The sequence below is a fragment of the Ranitomeya variabilis genome, chromosome 6 (genome assembly GCF_051348905.1).
Source record: "Ranitomeya variabilis isolate aRanVar5 chromosome 6, aRanVar5.hap1, whole genome shotgun sequence".
NCBI classification, from domain to species: domain Eukaryota; kingdom Metazoa; phylum Chordata; class Amphibia; order Anura; family Dendrobatidae; genus Ranitomeya; species Ranitomeya variabilis.
In genome coordinates this window covers 158253872-158269521 of record NC_135237.1, presented here as the reverse complement: position 1 = coordinate 158269521, position 15650 = coordinate 158253872, and the positions used below count along the sequence as shown (strand labels likewise).

Here is a 15650-nt window from a genome sequence, read left to right as displayed (position 1 = left end):
ACAATCCATAGGGGGGAGATTGGAACAAAACAAAATCCTCTAAACTGCATGCTCGCAAACGTCAGAAGCCTAACAACAAGATGGAAGAACTAGAAGCAGAAATATCTACAGGTAACTTTGACATAGTGGGAATAACTGAGACATGGTTAGATGAGAACTACGACTGGGTAGTTAACTTACAGGGTTACAGTCTGTTTAGAAAGGATCGTAAAAATCGGAGAGGAGGAGGGGTTTGTCTTTATGTAAAGTCCACTTTAAGGGAGAATATTAGCGAAGGGAATGAGGATGTCAAGTCCATATGGGTTGAAATACACGGAGGGAAAAATAGTAACAAAATTCTCATTGGGGTCTGTTACAAACCCCCAAATATAAAGAAATCATGGAAAGTCTACTACTAAGGCAGATAAATGAAGCTGCAACCCATAATGAGGTCCTTGTTATGGGGGACTTTAACTACCCGGATATTAACTGGGAAACAGAGACCTGCAAAACTCATAAAGGCAACAGGTTTCTCCTAATAACCAAGAAAAAGTATCTTTCACAATTGGTGCAGAACCCAACCAGAGGAGCAGCACTTTTAGACCTAATACTATCTAATAAACCTGACAAAATAACAAATCTGCAGGTCGTTGGGCATCTAGAAAATAGCAACCACAATATTGTACAGTTTCACTTGTCTTTCACTAGGGGGACTTGTCAGGGAGTCACAAAAACACTGAACTTTAGGAAGGCAAAGTTTGACCAGCTTAGAGATGCCCTTAAGACTTGTGAATACTCACAGCGCGCACACTACACGTTGTCAGGATTCAAAGTCTGCAGTCACACAGTCACATCATTCATCCCGAACATGGACAACCCCTTCAAATAAGAAATGGTCAGGGGCGTAACTACCGCGGTCGCAGCTGCGACAGGGCCCAGACTACTTAGGGGCCCCATGGACAGGAGTGAAGGAGAATGAAATGAGCCATGATTGATGATGATCCACCATTTGTGAGTGACCCGCAGCAGGGAGCCGTCACCGCTCTCTAATTATACTTACCTACTCCCGGCGCGGTCCCTGGACGTCCCTGCTTCTTCCAGCGCTGCAGATTCTTCCTGCACTGAGCGGTCACATGGTCCCGCTCATTACAGAAATGAATATTCATTTCTGTATTGAACGGTAACTGTGACCGCTCAATACAGGAAGAATCTGCAGCGCTGGAAGAAGCAGGGACGTCCAGGGACCGTGCCGGGAGTAGGTGAGTATACAGTGCTGCGCAGCGCTGCGCGATATTTACCGCTCCTCGTTCCGGTGCGGCTCTGTCATCAGCGTCCTCTGGCAGTGACGCTCAGGTCAGAGGGCGCGGTGACGTAGTCAGTGCGCGCCCTCTGCTGAACGTCAGTGCCGAAGACGGAGCCGCACGAGGAGCAGCCAGGTAAATATTGAAAGTGCCGGGGGTCCTGAGCGAAGAGAGAGGTGAGGTGAGTATGTGATTTATTTTTTTTATGGCAGCAAAAGCATAAGGGGCAAGTGACTGTACGGAGCATTTTATGGGGCAATAACGCTTGTGCAGCGCCAGCACTATAAGGGGCAGTGACTGTGCGAAGCATCTTATGGGGCCATAACAATTGTGCAGCACTATAAGGGGCAGTGACTGTGCAGAGCATCTTTTGGGGCCATAACACTTGTGCAGCACTATAAGGGGCAGTGGCTGTGCGGAGCATCTTACGGGGCCATAACAATTGTGCAGCGCTATAAGGGGCAGTGACTGTGCTGAGCATCTTACGGGGCCATAACACTTGTGCAGCACTATAAGGGGCAGTGACTGTACGGAGCATCTTATGGGACCATAACGCTTGTGCAGTGCCAGCACTATAAGGGGCAGTGACTGTGCGGAGCATCTTATGGGGCCATAACAATTGTGCAGCACTATAAGGGGCAGTGACTGTGCGGAGCATCTTATGGGGCCTTAACACTTGTGCAGCACTATAAGGGGCAGTGACTGTGCGGAGCATCTTACGGGGCCATAACACTTGTGCAGCACTATAAGGGGCAGTGGCTGTGTGGAGCATCTTATGGGGCCATAACAATTGTGCAGCACTATAAGGGGCAGTGGCTGTACGGAGCATTTTATGGGGCCATAACACTTGTGCAGCGCCAGCACTATAAGGGGCAGTGGCTGTGCGGAGCATCTTATGGGGCCATAACAATTGTGCAGCACTATATGGGGCAAGTGACTGTACGGAGCATCTTATGGGGCCATAACACTTGTGCAGCACTATAAGGGGCAGTGGCTGTGCGGAGCATCTTATGGGGCCATAACAATTGTGCAGCACTATATGGGGCAAGTGGCTGTGCGGAGCATCTTATGGGGCCATAACACTTGTGCAGCACTATAAGGGGCAGTGGCTGTGCGGAGCATCTTATGGGGCCATAACAATTGTGCAGCACTATATGGGGCAAGTGGCTGTGCGGAGCATCTTATGGGGCCATAACACTTGTGCAGCACTATAAGGGGCAGTGACTGTGCGGAGCATCTTACGGGGCCATAACACTTGTGCAGCACTATAAGGGGCAGTGACTGTGCGGAGCATCTTACGGGGCCATAACACTTGTGCAGCACTATAAGGGGCAGTGGCTGTGCGGAGCATCTTATGGGGCAATAATGAACGGTGCAGAGCATTATATATGGCACAGCTTTCTATGGAGCATCTATGGGGCAATAATGAACGGTGCAGAGGATTATATATGGCACAGCTTTCTATGGAGCATCTATGGGGCCATAATGAACGGTGCAGAGCATTATATATGGCACAGCTTTCTATGGAGTATCTATGGGGCCATAATGAACGGTGCAGAGCATAATACATGGCACAGCTTTCTATGGAGCATCTATGGGGCAATAATGAACGGTGCAGAGCATTATATATGGCACAGCTTTCTATGGAGCATCTGTGGGGCAATAATGAACGGTGCAGAGCATTATATATGGCACAGCTTTCTATGGAGCATCTATGGGGCCATAATGAACGGTGCAGAGCATTATATATGGCACAGCTTTCTATGGAGTATCTATGGGGCCATAATGAACGGTGCAGAGCATTATATATGGCACAGCTTTCTATGGAGCATCTATGGGGCCATAATGAACGGTGCAGAGCATTATATATGGGGCAGCTTTATATGGAGCATCTATGGGGCAATAATCAACGGTATGGAGCACTATGAGGGGGGCTGCGTTGTATTCTATGGGGGTTACCTTGAGTTGTATGGCAGGGCTGCGAGGGGGGGCCCCATTTGGAAGTTCGCACCGGGGCCCATAACTTTGTAGTTACGCCACTGGAAATGGGTGTATTTGTTTTGCAACTATTTGAGCAGTGGTCTTCCAAAAATTACTATGTTTCCATATCAGTGCATGTATCGGAAGTTAGGTGTGTTGTCAGAATTCTAGTATAGATCAAAAACAGAAAAGAGCAGAGGATGGAGTCAAGTCTCAACTAAGATTGTCAACTACATACTGTACAATCCTCTTACAAATCTTGGGAGATGGTATCTATTGCTTGGACCGGACTACTAGTTTGGTGGAATAGCTGACTATCAAACATGTGTGAGGTGTGTCAAGAGCGTTTACTGGCTATATCTCAAAATATGGCTCTCACGGTTATCGTGTCGTGCAACTGTATAATTCCCAAGGCATTTTTTTTAGGATTTACTTCTGTAATTAAATTTCACAGTGGATGATTAATAATGATACAGCAGTAGTGACAATGAATAAATTCTTCCTTATTTTGATTACAACAGAACAGACGTATAATTACCATTTCTAGATAAACTGACAGGGATCTCATCATTCCCACCATGGAAAACACATGGATAAACAATTTTTATACAAGACAAGTATTGGCAATGTCTTGGGAGTGTCATCTATGACTTTGTTTTCTTTGTCTATTTTGTATTGTATGAAGGATTACTGTATTAATCATTTTTAATTTTTTTGTATTATGGAGAAAATTAAAAAAGGGTGTCAGACATATACAAGCTAATTAGTTGCGTTGGAAGACTTACAATGAGTGAAAGTTGGGCAAAATCCTTGTGTCAAATGGACTGTGCAGCTGAATAATTGTTCATTTTGCAAAGCCAATTTGTTAAAACGTTTGCTGTAGTGATTGACCTTGTGTGCCTCTGAATGGCACTAGCTATAGTCATCATCATCATGTTGGCTATGTTGGGGCTAGTACTTCGCTGGAAATAAAAAGCTAGACCAGGCAGATGTCAGCTCAATCTAAAAAATGCTAATATCTCTGAAAGAAAGAAAATATAAGTAGTAGTGATGGGTGAACTCCTGGATGTTCAGGTCCAACGAGTTAAAAAGTTTGGTTCGGTTAACAGAACAGTACCCGAACCCGGACCCCATTCAGATGAATGGGGGCCTGAACATTCGTTGTTTGCCACGCTGCCATCTGCATGACAGTGAGGCAAACACTGCCTCTAAGATCATTACCCCAGTCAGAGAGCTGCGGTTCCCATGCTGTCAGATGACAGCATGATTCAGAAGCTGTGACTGGAGGTAAAACGTTTACCTCCAGTCACAGAGGCATCGGATGATGAGATAGTACTACTCCCATCAGCCTACGCCTGCTGCCGTTAATAATAGCGAGAGCAGGGGCGGCTGATGGGAGAATTCATCAGCCAGCGCCTACGCTATAAATAAATACAATTACAAAAAAAATGATGTGGGAGTCTATTTTTCATAACCAGCACAGGTAAAACTGACAGCTGTGGGCTGCAACCTTCAGCTGTCAGCTTTATCATGGCTGGTTATGAAAAACAGAGGGGTCCCCACAACATTTTTTAAAATTATTTAAATAAATAATGTTCAGATTTCTTACGGTGAATTGTGGTGATCTCACTGAGGTCACTATAGTTCACCAGCCCGGCGAACACTAAAGTGAGCTGGGAAAGCAGCCTCAGTGATCTGCGGTAACCTCAATGACGTCACCGCTTGTCACTGATGTGGTCCTCGCAGCAGCTCATTCTACTGTAGTTTTTAGCCTGGATGGTCACATCTTGGCACCATCAAGATTGAAAACCAATTATCGGAGACATGGATAACGACAGTATGTTGGGACATTGTTTTTTCTCTTTTTACAGGTGACCAGGGCTTCAATGGAATGGGTGTACCATGAGTATAACTTTGTTTGCCATTTTTTAATTTTGAATAAATTTGTATTTTTTTACTGACAATATGACTATGAAGTTAGTAATGGACAGGCGTCTTATAGACACTTCTCTATTACTAACTGCTGGGTTTGATGTCACCTGAAAATACAAAAGGTGACATCAACCCCACACATATGAACCCCACTTGCTACCACCACAGGGCAAGTGGGAAGAGCAGGGCAAAGCGCCAGAATTAGCGCAACTAATATATACACCTTTTCTGGGGCGGCTATGCGCTGCTATTTTTAGGCTGGGGGGTGATATCCATGGCCCCTTACCAGCCCCCGGCTGTCTGCTTTAGCTTGTCTGGTTGTCAAAAAAGGGAGTGGGGACCTCTCTATTCTTGATAAATAGCCATGATAAAGCTGATAGCTGAGGGTTGCAGCCCGTAGCTGTCATTTGTGCCATGCTGGTTATCAAAAATAAAAAGACCCCAAGTCATTTTTTTTTTTACAAAATGTATTTGTTTATAGCACAGGCTCTGACTGATGAATTCTCACATCAGCCGCGCCTGCTCTTCCTGTTATTAGCGGCAGCAAGCGTACCCTGATGAGAGTAGTAGTCTCTCACGGGCTGATGCCTCTGTGACCGGAGGAAAACTTTTTCCTCAGGTCACAGCTGCTGACTCTCTGACCGGCGGTAATAATCTTACCTTCAAACAGAGCCGCCGGTTCAGGTTAGCCCATCAATAATCAGTAGCAAAACTCTATAACACTGACTTTCAACTAAAGCATTGTGGAAATTCTTTTTCAGTGTATGTGCACAAGATAACTTTGTTCCGCCGGCAGAGCTGCCCAGTTTTTCCAGGTAAAACCAGTGTCTTTTCTCAATATTTTACACTATAGAAGCAAGTGGTTTCTGCCAGGAAAGATGAACATGTTATTTCTTTTAACCATTTCACAGTTTTCAAATCCTGAAGCAGTTAAAAGTATCAAAAATCTGAACATGTGCACAGCAATGTAGTTTTTACATTGCTGTGCATTATGTTAATTTTATTTGCCGTGCTTTATCAGGAGTGATTCCAGAAGACCGAATGTGCACATATCCTCAAGGAGTTTTCCACTTTGTACTTTGCCTACCTGTCAGAAAAGTCCACTGACATTTAACTAAACACGAGTATCCTTTTGTTGAGACCTCTAGTTATCAGCTATAAAATGTGGGCAAATCGGGTAGTAGAGGTTTAATTTCACTTCAGTGCCCCTTCAAGGATAATTAAGCACTACACACTAACGCTGTCAAATTAAATCAATGAGTTGCTAATTTAATACAGAATAAGACATGTTTTCCATAGTGAGAGATGCTGTTTGTAGAAGAAGATTATGAAGTGGGGACCCCCATCTATTAACTCAAAATCTCCCAATAATGTATATGGAAATCAGTTTTTAGCATCCAGTCAACCAACTAGAGCAGTGCGGTGTGAAGCGTTGTAAAGGACTCATTGCCAGTTATCCCAAATGCTTGATTGCATTTGTGGCTGCTAGGGGTGGCCCAAGCAGCTATGAGGTTTAGGGGCAATCACTTTTTCACACAGGTCCCTGTCGGTTTGGATTTATTTTTCCCTTAATAATAAAGATCTTTATTTATAAACTGCATTTTGTGTTTTCTTGTGTTATCTTTACCTAATATTTAAATTTGTTTGGTGATCTGAAACGTTTGACAAAGTGTGACAAACATGCAAAAGAATAAGAAATCAGGAAGGAGGCAAACACTTTTTCACAGAACTGTAGATACAGTATATATATATATGCAGCCACCACTCCTATGGTCTGTGTCCATTGAAGATGGACCGCTACAGCTCACAGCCTGAGCAGTTATACAAGAGTCATGGTCGAGGTCAGTGACTGGCTACAGTGGTCACATGAATCAGGGTCATCGTTGCAGGACTGGCATTGCAGGACCAGCGGAGATCACATGAGTGGTGGTGCTTTGAATAGGTCATGATCAGGGCCGGCCTTTGCCCTGTGCGACCTGTGCGGCCGCACAGGGCGCCAAGGCTCGTTAGCATACAAGGGGCGCATTTATTGAGCTCAGCAGATTAATGTCACATTACATCACAATCAGGGGTGGGATTCAGCCGGTACGACCCGGTACGGGGCAGCCGTTTTCTAAAATTTCCATCTGCCAGCGTTCCGGTTACCACGCCCCCGGTCATCGGGCCCCCCCTGGCAGTGGCGTAGGAAGGGGGCGGCACAATGCGGGGGGCGGCACAATGCGGGGGGGCGGGTCGCCGGCGGCGCAGAATTTACCTGGCTGTTCGCTTCTCGGCTTCAGAAAAATGGCCGCCGCGATCTCCATCTGTGCATGCGCGGCATCCCGCGGCCATTTTCCTGAAGCCCCGGGCAGCAGAGCACTCCACCTGCGCACGCGCGGCCTCAGGAAGATGGCCGCCCCCACCGATAAGCAGATAGAGCAGGATCGCGGTCAGGTAAGAAGAACTTGTTGTTTTTTTTAAATTATTATTGAGAGCGGCGATCGGGAGGGGGGGGGGCAGGGCAGAAAGCTGGACACAGGGAGGCAGAACGCTGGACACTGGGGCAGAAAGCTGGACACTGGGGCAGAAAGCTGGACACTGGGGCAGAAAGCTGGACACTGGGGCAGAAAGCTGGAGACGGGGCAGAAAGCTGGACACAGGGGGGGCAGAGCGCTGGACACTGGGGCAGAACGCTGGACACTGGGGCAGAACGCTGGACACGGGGGCAGAACGCTGGACACGGGGGCAGAACGCTGGACACTGGGGCAGAACGCTGGACACTGGGGCAGAAAGCTGGACACTGGGGCAGAAAGCTGGACACTGGGGCAGAAAGCTGGACACTGGGGCAGAAAGCTGGACACTGGGGCAGAAAGCTGGACACGGGGGCAGAACGCTGGACATTGGGGCAGAACGCTGGACACTGATGCAGAACGCTGGACACTGGGGCAGAAAGCTGGACACGGGGGCAGAAAGCTGGACACGGGGGCAGAACGCTGGACACGGGGGCAGAAAGCTGGACACTGGGGCAGAAAGCTGGACACGGGGGCAGAAAGCTGGACACTGGGGCAGAAAGCTGGACACTGGGGCAGAAAGCTGGACACGGGGGCAGAACGCTGGACATTGGGGCAGAACGCTGGACACTGATGCAGAACGCTGGACACTGGGGCAGAAAGCTGGACACAGGGGCAGAAAGCTGGACACGGGGGCAGAACGCTGGACACGGGGGCAGAAAGCTGGACACTGGGGCAGAAAGCTGGACACGGGGGCAGAAAGCTGGACACTGGGGCAGAAAGCTGGACACTGGGGCAGAAAGCTGGACACTGGGGCAGAAAGCTGGACACTGGGGCAGAAAGCTGGACACTGGGGCAGAAAGCTGGACACAGGGGCAGAACGCTGGACACAGGGGCAGAACGCTGGACATTGGGGCAGAACGCTGGACACTGATGCAGAACGCTGGACACTGGGGCAGAAAGCTGGACACTGGGGCAGAACGCTGGACACTGGGGCAGAAAGCTGGACACTGGGGCAGAAAGCTGGACACAGGGGGCAGAAAGCTGGACACAGGGGCAGAAAGCTGGACACTGGTGCAGAATGCTGGACACTGGTGCAGAATGCTGGACACTGGTGCAGAATGCTGGACACAGGGGCAGAATGGAGACACGGGGCAGGATGACAGACATGGCGTCATGACTGGAGACACTGGAGGCAGGATTGGAGACAGATGGGGCAGGATGGATACGATGGAGACAGATGGGGCAGGATGGGAAGATCATATGGGGCAGGATAGATACTCATTAGGGCAGGATGGGAGAATATATGGCTGACGCCAGGAATGAGACACACGGGGGCCAGGATGGCGAATATTATTACCATAGGGGCTAATTAAGGGATATTATTACTGCAGTGATGTATTTATTTTATTTTTTGAGTATACTGTTTTAAATGGAGGGGCGGTCCTATTACTGTGTAGAGTGACACTATGTCGCCTTCTTCATGTGGTGTAATGTAGAAGTTGGGAAAATTAAGTAATGTGTTCTGCAAGTGGAACTCGAGATAACTGTGTTATTTCCTGCAGAGACGAGTCCTGGCTGGATGAAGTGATGGCGGTCTGTGCGGGATGAAAGATGAAGGACTTCACCTAGAGATGTCACTGGTGAGTCAGTGTGTTACCTATACACTGACACTATACACTGTATACTATATACTGAGGTCCTGTGTATGTCACCGGTGATCACTGTATTACCTATACACAGACGCTGCATACTAAGTACAGATCTCCTGTGTATAATGGCACTTATGGTGATAGTATTGTGTTTTTTTTTATTATTGATCAGTATTGTAGTATTCAGTCACTATGTGGTGGTAATATGTGGTCTGGTCATGATGTTGTGGTATTCGTTCCTTGTATTTGATATTATTCGATCACTGTGGTGGTAATATGTCATCTGGTCATGGTGTGGCGGTGTTTGGCCTTGCAGGCCGCCGCTCTGCACTCTGATTGGCTGTCAGCCCATATGGCTTTGGACCAAGCGTCATTTTTTCCTTTTGGTCCGCTTTAAAGCACTTTATAATTCCCGTTATTGCAATATTAGTGTTTCTTCAAGTGTTTTGCAGGGAAACACAAGTTTTCTAAGTAAACGTGTTGTTGTGAATATTAAAGAGTTATTGTTTTCTTTCAAAGTTTGGAGGGGGGGGGGGGCGCCGTCCTGCAGTCTCGCACAGGGCGCCTTTTGGGCTAAGTCCGGCCCTGGTCATGATTATTTTATTATGTTAACATATTTTCTGCCAGATTATATGTCTCGGACTACCCCATTATAGGGGGACAAGCTATAACTACTTCTTTGTAACATGTTGTATATTCTGCACATTTATTCATGAAGCACATTGTCATGACAGTGGCCATTCAATTCCTAGTTTGCCTAGTTTGCTATGCTGTGTCATGACAAACAACGTTGACAGGTGCGAGCCCTATTTTGTATGGAGCAGAAGAGACGTTAACATGCATGCCATACACAGTGTGCACACACAGGTTGAGAATTAAAGCTGGGGATTATGAATTACCCACATCCCATATGAAAAGCCCGCCAGGACCATGGGGTACTCGGTACTGGGTTCGGTACTTAAAGGGACATGTCACTATGGCGGCGACCCGGTCCGTGGCCCTGGGCGCCCATGTTAAAGGGACGGTCTTTATAGGGATTTGTAAATTAATAAATGTTCGTGACACCACCTGTGGTATTCGGTCAGGGATGACCAACGCTGCTTAAAGGGGTCCTCTGGGGTGATTTTTATGGCAGCCAGATGGTATAACTTCCCACAGGTGAAGTAGGTCCCCAGGGCTCCCGGTGAATAGATGGAAGATGGTGAGTGATGCAGTAAAGAACAAAGGACGCATTTGGGCAGTCTTTTTACCTGGTTTACTGATGGTAGCAGGTAGCCACAGTCCAGGGCACCAGATCACAGGTACAGCCAGGGTCCGGCCGGCTTGGAAGCGAGTATATAGGGCATAGATGGTGGCATTATTGGAGCTGTTCCTGCGTTGGGGTCTGGCCTATTTGCAGGAGCTGCGGGCACTGCGGGGACTGGTGGCATTAAGGGACCTGTGGCTGCGACCGCCGCTAGTTCTCCTCCCAGGTCTGACATTTCCATTCCCCCGTGCTAACCTTCGGTTTTGGCTGACGTCTCTCCTCCGGAGTCTGCAGCGGTTCCTCCTGTGCGCGGTTAGTCACTCTGTCCGGTCCTCATGTCCAGGACTTTGCAGCGTCTTCACTTGCGGTTCTCACTTCAGGCTCCGCCCACAATGGCACACCCCTCTTTTCCTGCACTCCTCGTGGCGGTCTTTCTGGCGGCTGATGGCGGTTATTTTTAAAACAAAGTGCGCGCACCGTGTGACGCTGTTATGGCGGCAGTTATGGTGTGACGCAGTTATGGCGATGTTTTAGAAACCCATTAAAGTCTCTGGCATACAACTTAATAAAGTCTCTCTTTTAAGCACAGTCTCTTAGGCGCACAAGACCCGTTTGCTGGGTCGGTCCATCTTGTTTGTGATGCCAAAATGAAACGCCCGCCAGGGCCGTGGGGTACTCGGTACCGGGTCCGATACTTAAAGGGACGTGTCACGGTGGCGGCAACCCGGTCCGTGGCCCTGGGCGCCCATGTTATAGGGACGGTCTTTAAAGGGATTTGTAAAATAATAAATGTTGTGACGCCACCTGTGGTATTCGGTCAGGGATGACCATCGCTGCTTAAAGGGGTCCTCTGGGGTGATGTTATGGCAGCCAGATGGTATAACTTCCCGCAGGTGAAGTAGGTCCCCAGGGCTCCCGGTGAATAGATGGAAGATGGTGAATGGTGCAGTAAAGAACAAAGGTGTGCTGTCTTTTTACCTGGTTTACTGATGGTAGAAGGTAGCCACAGTCCAGGGCACCAGATCACAGGTACAGGCAGGGTCCGGCCGGTTCAGAGTTCAGCTTTACCAGGTGGAGTTAAAAGCCTTCCTTCTAGCGCAGTGGTGTAGTTCCTTGCTGCCTATGGCTACTTAGCAAGATCCTCTCAGTTATCTCTGTCCTTTATTGAAGTGGGACACAAACCTGTATGACAGGTGACGCGAGCCTTTTTACAGGGTCTCTATCATGACCCGGGCTCTATGTGTCACTGTGTCTCCTGGGCATTAGGGCGGACAGGTTACGTGTAGTCTAGCTGTCCTACCGGTTTCTGCTGTGCCTCCTAGAGTATGACACAACCTCAGTCTTCCGGTTACCAGTATCTGCGCTCTATCAGGGAGGTAGACCGGTTGCAGCTATTCTCCCTGGTTGTCACTCTCCTGTGCTTTGCACTCCGGCACGTTAGCTAAAGACTGTTCTTCCTTCTGTATCTCGCTATCTAGGAGCTACAGCACCCCAGGCTGTACAGCCCCCTCACCCGTCCTTCTGCCTCAGACTGCTCCAGTCTTCTGTCCGGCACCAACTGTCTAAATCTCCCTAACTGCCTAGCAACTAATTCCTCCTCCCGACCAATTCCTCCTCCCCTGAAGTCGGGTGCAGAGATCCCCCCTCTGGCCTGGAGTCAGAAGGGTGTTGTATGTGTTAATTACCTGTCAAAAGGAATCCTCCATCGCTTCCAAGCGTGACATCACTCACCCCATGAGGAAAGCAATGACACTGTGACAACCAGGACCCTGGGGCGTCACACATACATAACACTGCCTGCGACTCAGAAAACACTCCAAGTGCAGAGGTGTCACTGTGCAACAAATGGGAAATGAGGTCGGTCCATGCAGCCTGTGGCACACAGAATGTCTACTGTTACCCTGTAAGTGGCACCATCCGCTGACACCTTCCTAGAAACACCAATTGGCTTAATTGTTTGTGTCTTCAGCACTGTGGCTGCAGGGAAGGAAGACATGAAAGAAAAACATGTGATCCTAAATAATAATGTAGCACACTAAATGCATGGTATAATTTGTGTGGACGTTTAGGTGTATTATTAACTCATATATAGGAAACAAGAAAAGGACTACGAAGATAATATATGTATATGTGTGTGAGTAAAGAAAGTAGGTGCATATGAGTAGTAATGACAAGTATGATAACATCTATGCATATATCTCTTGGATATATACCCAATCCATTTGGGAAAATACACAAACCAATGAAGAAAATCCGAACAAATTGGTCTAGGAATGAAAACATGTTATGAAAATAGAAAAACCTATATTGAGAACACAGGCTGATGTGTGGTGGCAGTGTAAGAGGCAGGCGAACACACTATATTAAAAACATGAAAAAAGACATAATAAAAGTGACATGTGCATGATCTGCAGGTACTACATTCACTACTCACAAAAAGTTAGGGATATCTGGCTTTTGGTTGAAATTTCAGGGTGACCCTAAAATGCATTCTAACCTTTTTTGGTGAACTTAACATGACTCTAAACGTCTCTAAACTTTTGAATGCACATGTCCACCTGTTCAAAGTTTCAGTACTTTTTGCACAACTTGCGGTTTTCTAACAAGGAACTTAATGGCAAAATTCACAACAGGTGTTTGAACTTAATGGCAAAATTCACAACAGGTGTTTGATCCACGAATCACCCAACAAATTTTGGGGTTCAATTAGAATTGGTATTTAAACAGTCTACCACATCATGGTGTTCACATTTTGACTTCATGAGACCAAGACTACACCTAACAATTGATGAACACTACCTCGGCATTGTGAGGCTTCAAGCAGGATGTTCTCAGACAGAAGTGGCCACTGAGCTAAGAGTGTCACAGGGTCATCAGCAGGTTGCAACAGAGGTACAGAGAGACCGGAAAAGTCAGAGAAAGGCAGAGAAGCGGACGTCCTTTTCCCACATCCCACATTGATGGCCGCTTCATTGTGAACAATGCCCTTCAGAACAGGATGATAAATGACACACAACTCCAGGCATATTTAAGAGAGGTGAGAGGCAACCAAATGTCAAGTCAGACCATTCAAAACCATTCACATCAGGGTGGCCTGCGTGCTAGACAACCTACAAGGGTACCTGACCACACCACCATCGCCATGCATGGGCCAGGAAGAATCTATGCTGGAATAGGGACCAGTGGGCTTCAGTGCTGTTGCCTTCACTGGGATCGCTTCAGAAAGCTGTGTGTATCCTATAGACCATATTTTACTCAGACTATAATCCGGTTGTAATCATACACTTTGTGCTAAGATTTTATATTTGTTTTTACTCCCAAAGTGAGGTTTTTATAGTGTTCAGTGACTCAAAGCCATAGTTACACTCTCTTTCAACCGGGGCAAAGGTTGATTTTGCTGCTCTTACCCTTTATCTAAATACTATGATCAAGAAAAAGTGGTAATCAGCCCTGTAAGCTGTATGTATCCGATGATTACCATTTAGAATATTGATGTAACATTAAAGTACGGTACTTTAAATTTTATTTCGCCATTAGGCTCCAAACTCTTTCAGTAAGAGAAAAATATATTCTGTTTTTCATTAGTGTGCCGCATCTGAATTTCATCCATGTTTGGCATGTGTCCATTTTTACCATGAGTGGCATTTGTTTTTCTTTTATGTAAAAAACTAAAAAAAGTTTCCAAGCTTTAATAGCAATTAACAGTACAAAACAGCCAGGACTTAGATGACACAAGGATGGCACCTGGGTGCTATCCATTACTTTCACCCATACACCCGGTTTCAGAGGTTTGTATAGCACTTACGACGCTTCCGCTGCCCCATTGCAAGGTCCAGGGAGGAGGGGGCAGAGTTTCGGCCACGCATGCGCGATCGAAAATGGTGGACTCGACGCACAAAAAAACGTTACATGTAACGTTTTTTGTGCCGGCGGTTCGCCAAAACACGACGCAACCATCGCACGACGGTTGCGATGTGTGGCAATATGTCACAATGCGTCGGTAATGTTAGTCTATGGGGAAAAAACGCATCCTGCAGACAACTTTGCAGGATGCGTTTTTTCTCCTGAACGACGCATTGCAACGTATTGCAAACGACGCTAGTGTGAAAGTAGCCTTAGACGTCTTCCAAAAACAGTGCCATAGCTACCTACAAGCTGCGTGTGGTATACGTGTGGTATTGCTGTTTTATTCCATTCATAACACAGATAACCTACGATAGAGGTGGAGCTGTTTGCAGACAGAGGTAGCCATGTTTTTCTAATCCTGGACAACCCCATTAAACCTGCGGATTAATAGGCCGCATTAAACAAAATACACAACTTGCAATCTGCTATTCTGAGTTCTTGACTCTTCTTATGCAGTGTGGCCCCCCGATGTGAGCACTAGATTTCTTATGCCGCAGTCATGTGTATATAGCATTACAGCAGCCGATCAGCAAGGTTTCCTCTCATTTATACAGTATGGCCCTACGCTGCTAATGAAATAACAGGAAATAGAATAGAATAGTAAAAACACATTTTGGCACAGGGTAATTTTTCAGGATCAATTTCCAGATACAATTTATTTTTATACATAGAAAGTGACTGAAACATAGTGTAGACAATAATCAATAATTGTCTTTAAAAGGGCTTCTGTGAGCCACCAAGGCAATCTGCCCTGATCTGATCCAGGTATGAGGGTACAGCACTGGTGCAGTGAGCTAAGTCTTTGCCGTGGGCGAAGGAGAGCCTCCGCTTCTTGACTATGTTTTCTAATGTAATAAATGTGAAATCTGATTATATAAATCACATTGAGCAGTGTTACCTCCTTTTATGAAGCTACACTATGAACTGGCACAAAAGCTCATTTGATAGTAAAATAAAAACGTTCATCATCCTATTATAAGATATGATACAAATTCATTCACAGACGGACGCATCATCTCGCAGCATTCAATTACCGTATATACTCGAGTATAAGCCGACCCGAGTATAAGCCGACCCCCCTAATTTTGCCACAAAAAACTGGGAAAACTTATTGACTCGAGTATAAGCCTAGGGTGGAAAATGCAGCAGCTACCGGTGAATTTCA

The 15650-nt window shown here is 46.8% G+C and overlaps 1 protein-coding gene across 5 annotated transcripts in view; it reads right to left on the bottom strand.

The window, feature by feature from the left end:
* COA1 (cytochrome c oxidase assembly factor 1) overlaps positions 1-15650 on the bottom strand; it is a 154151-nt gene that overhangs the window by 33058 nt on the left and 105443 nt on the right. The window contains exon 1 of one of the 5 annotated variants that reach the window (XM_077269159.1): positions 13702-13738. The exons of the other annotated variants lie outside the window; for them this stretch is intronic. Coding sequence (XP_077125274.1) covers positions 13702-13723 — 22 coding nt within the window. The 5' untranslated portion in view covers positions 13724-13738. Of the gene's footprint in view, positions 1-13701; positions 13739-15650 lie in introns of those variants that run through there. 5 annotated transcript variants of the gene reach the window in all.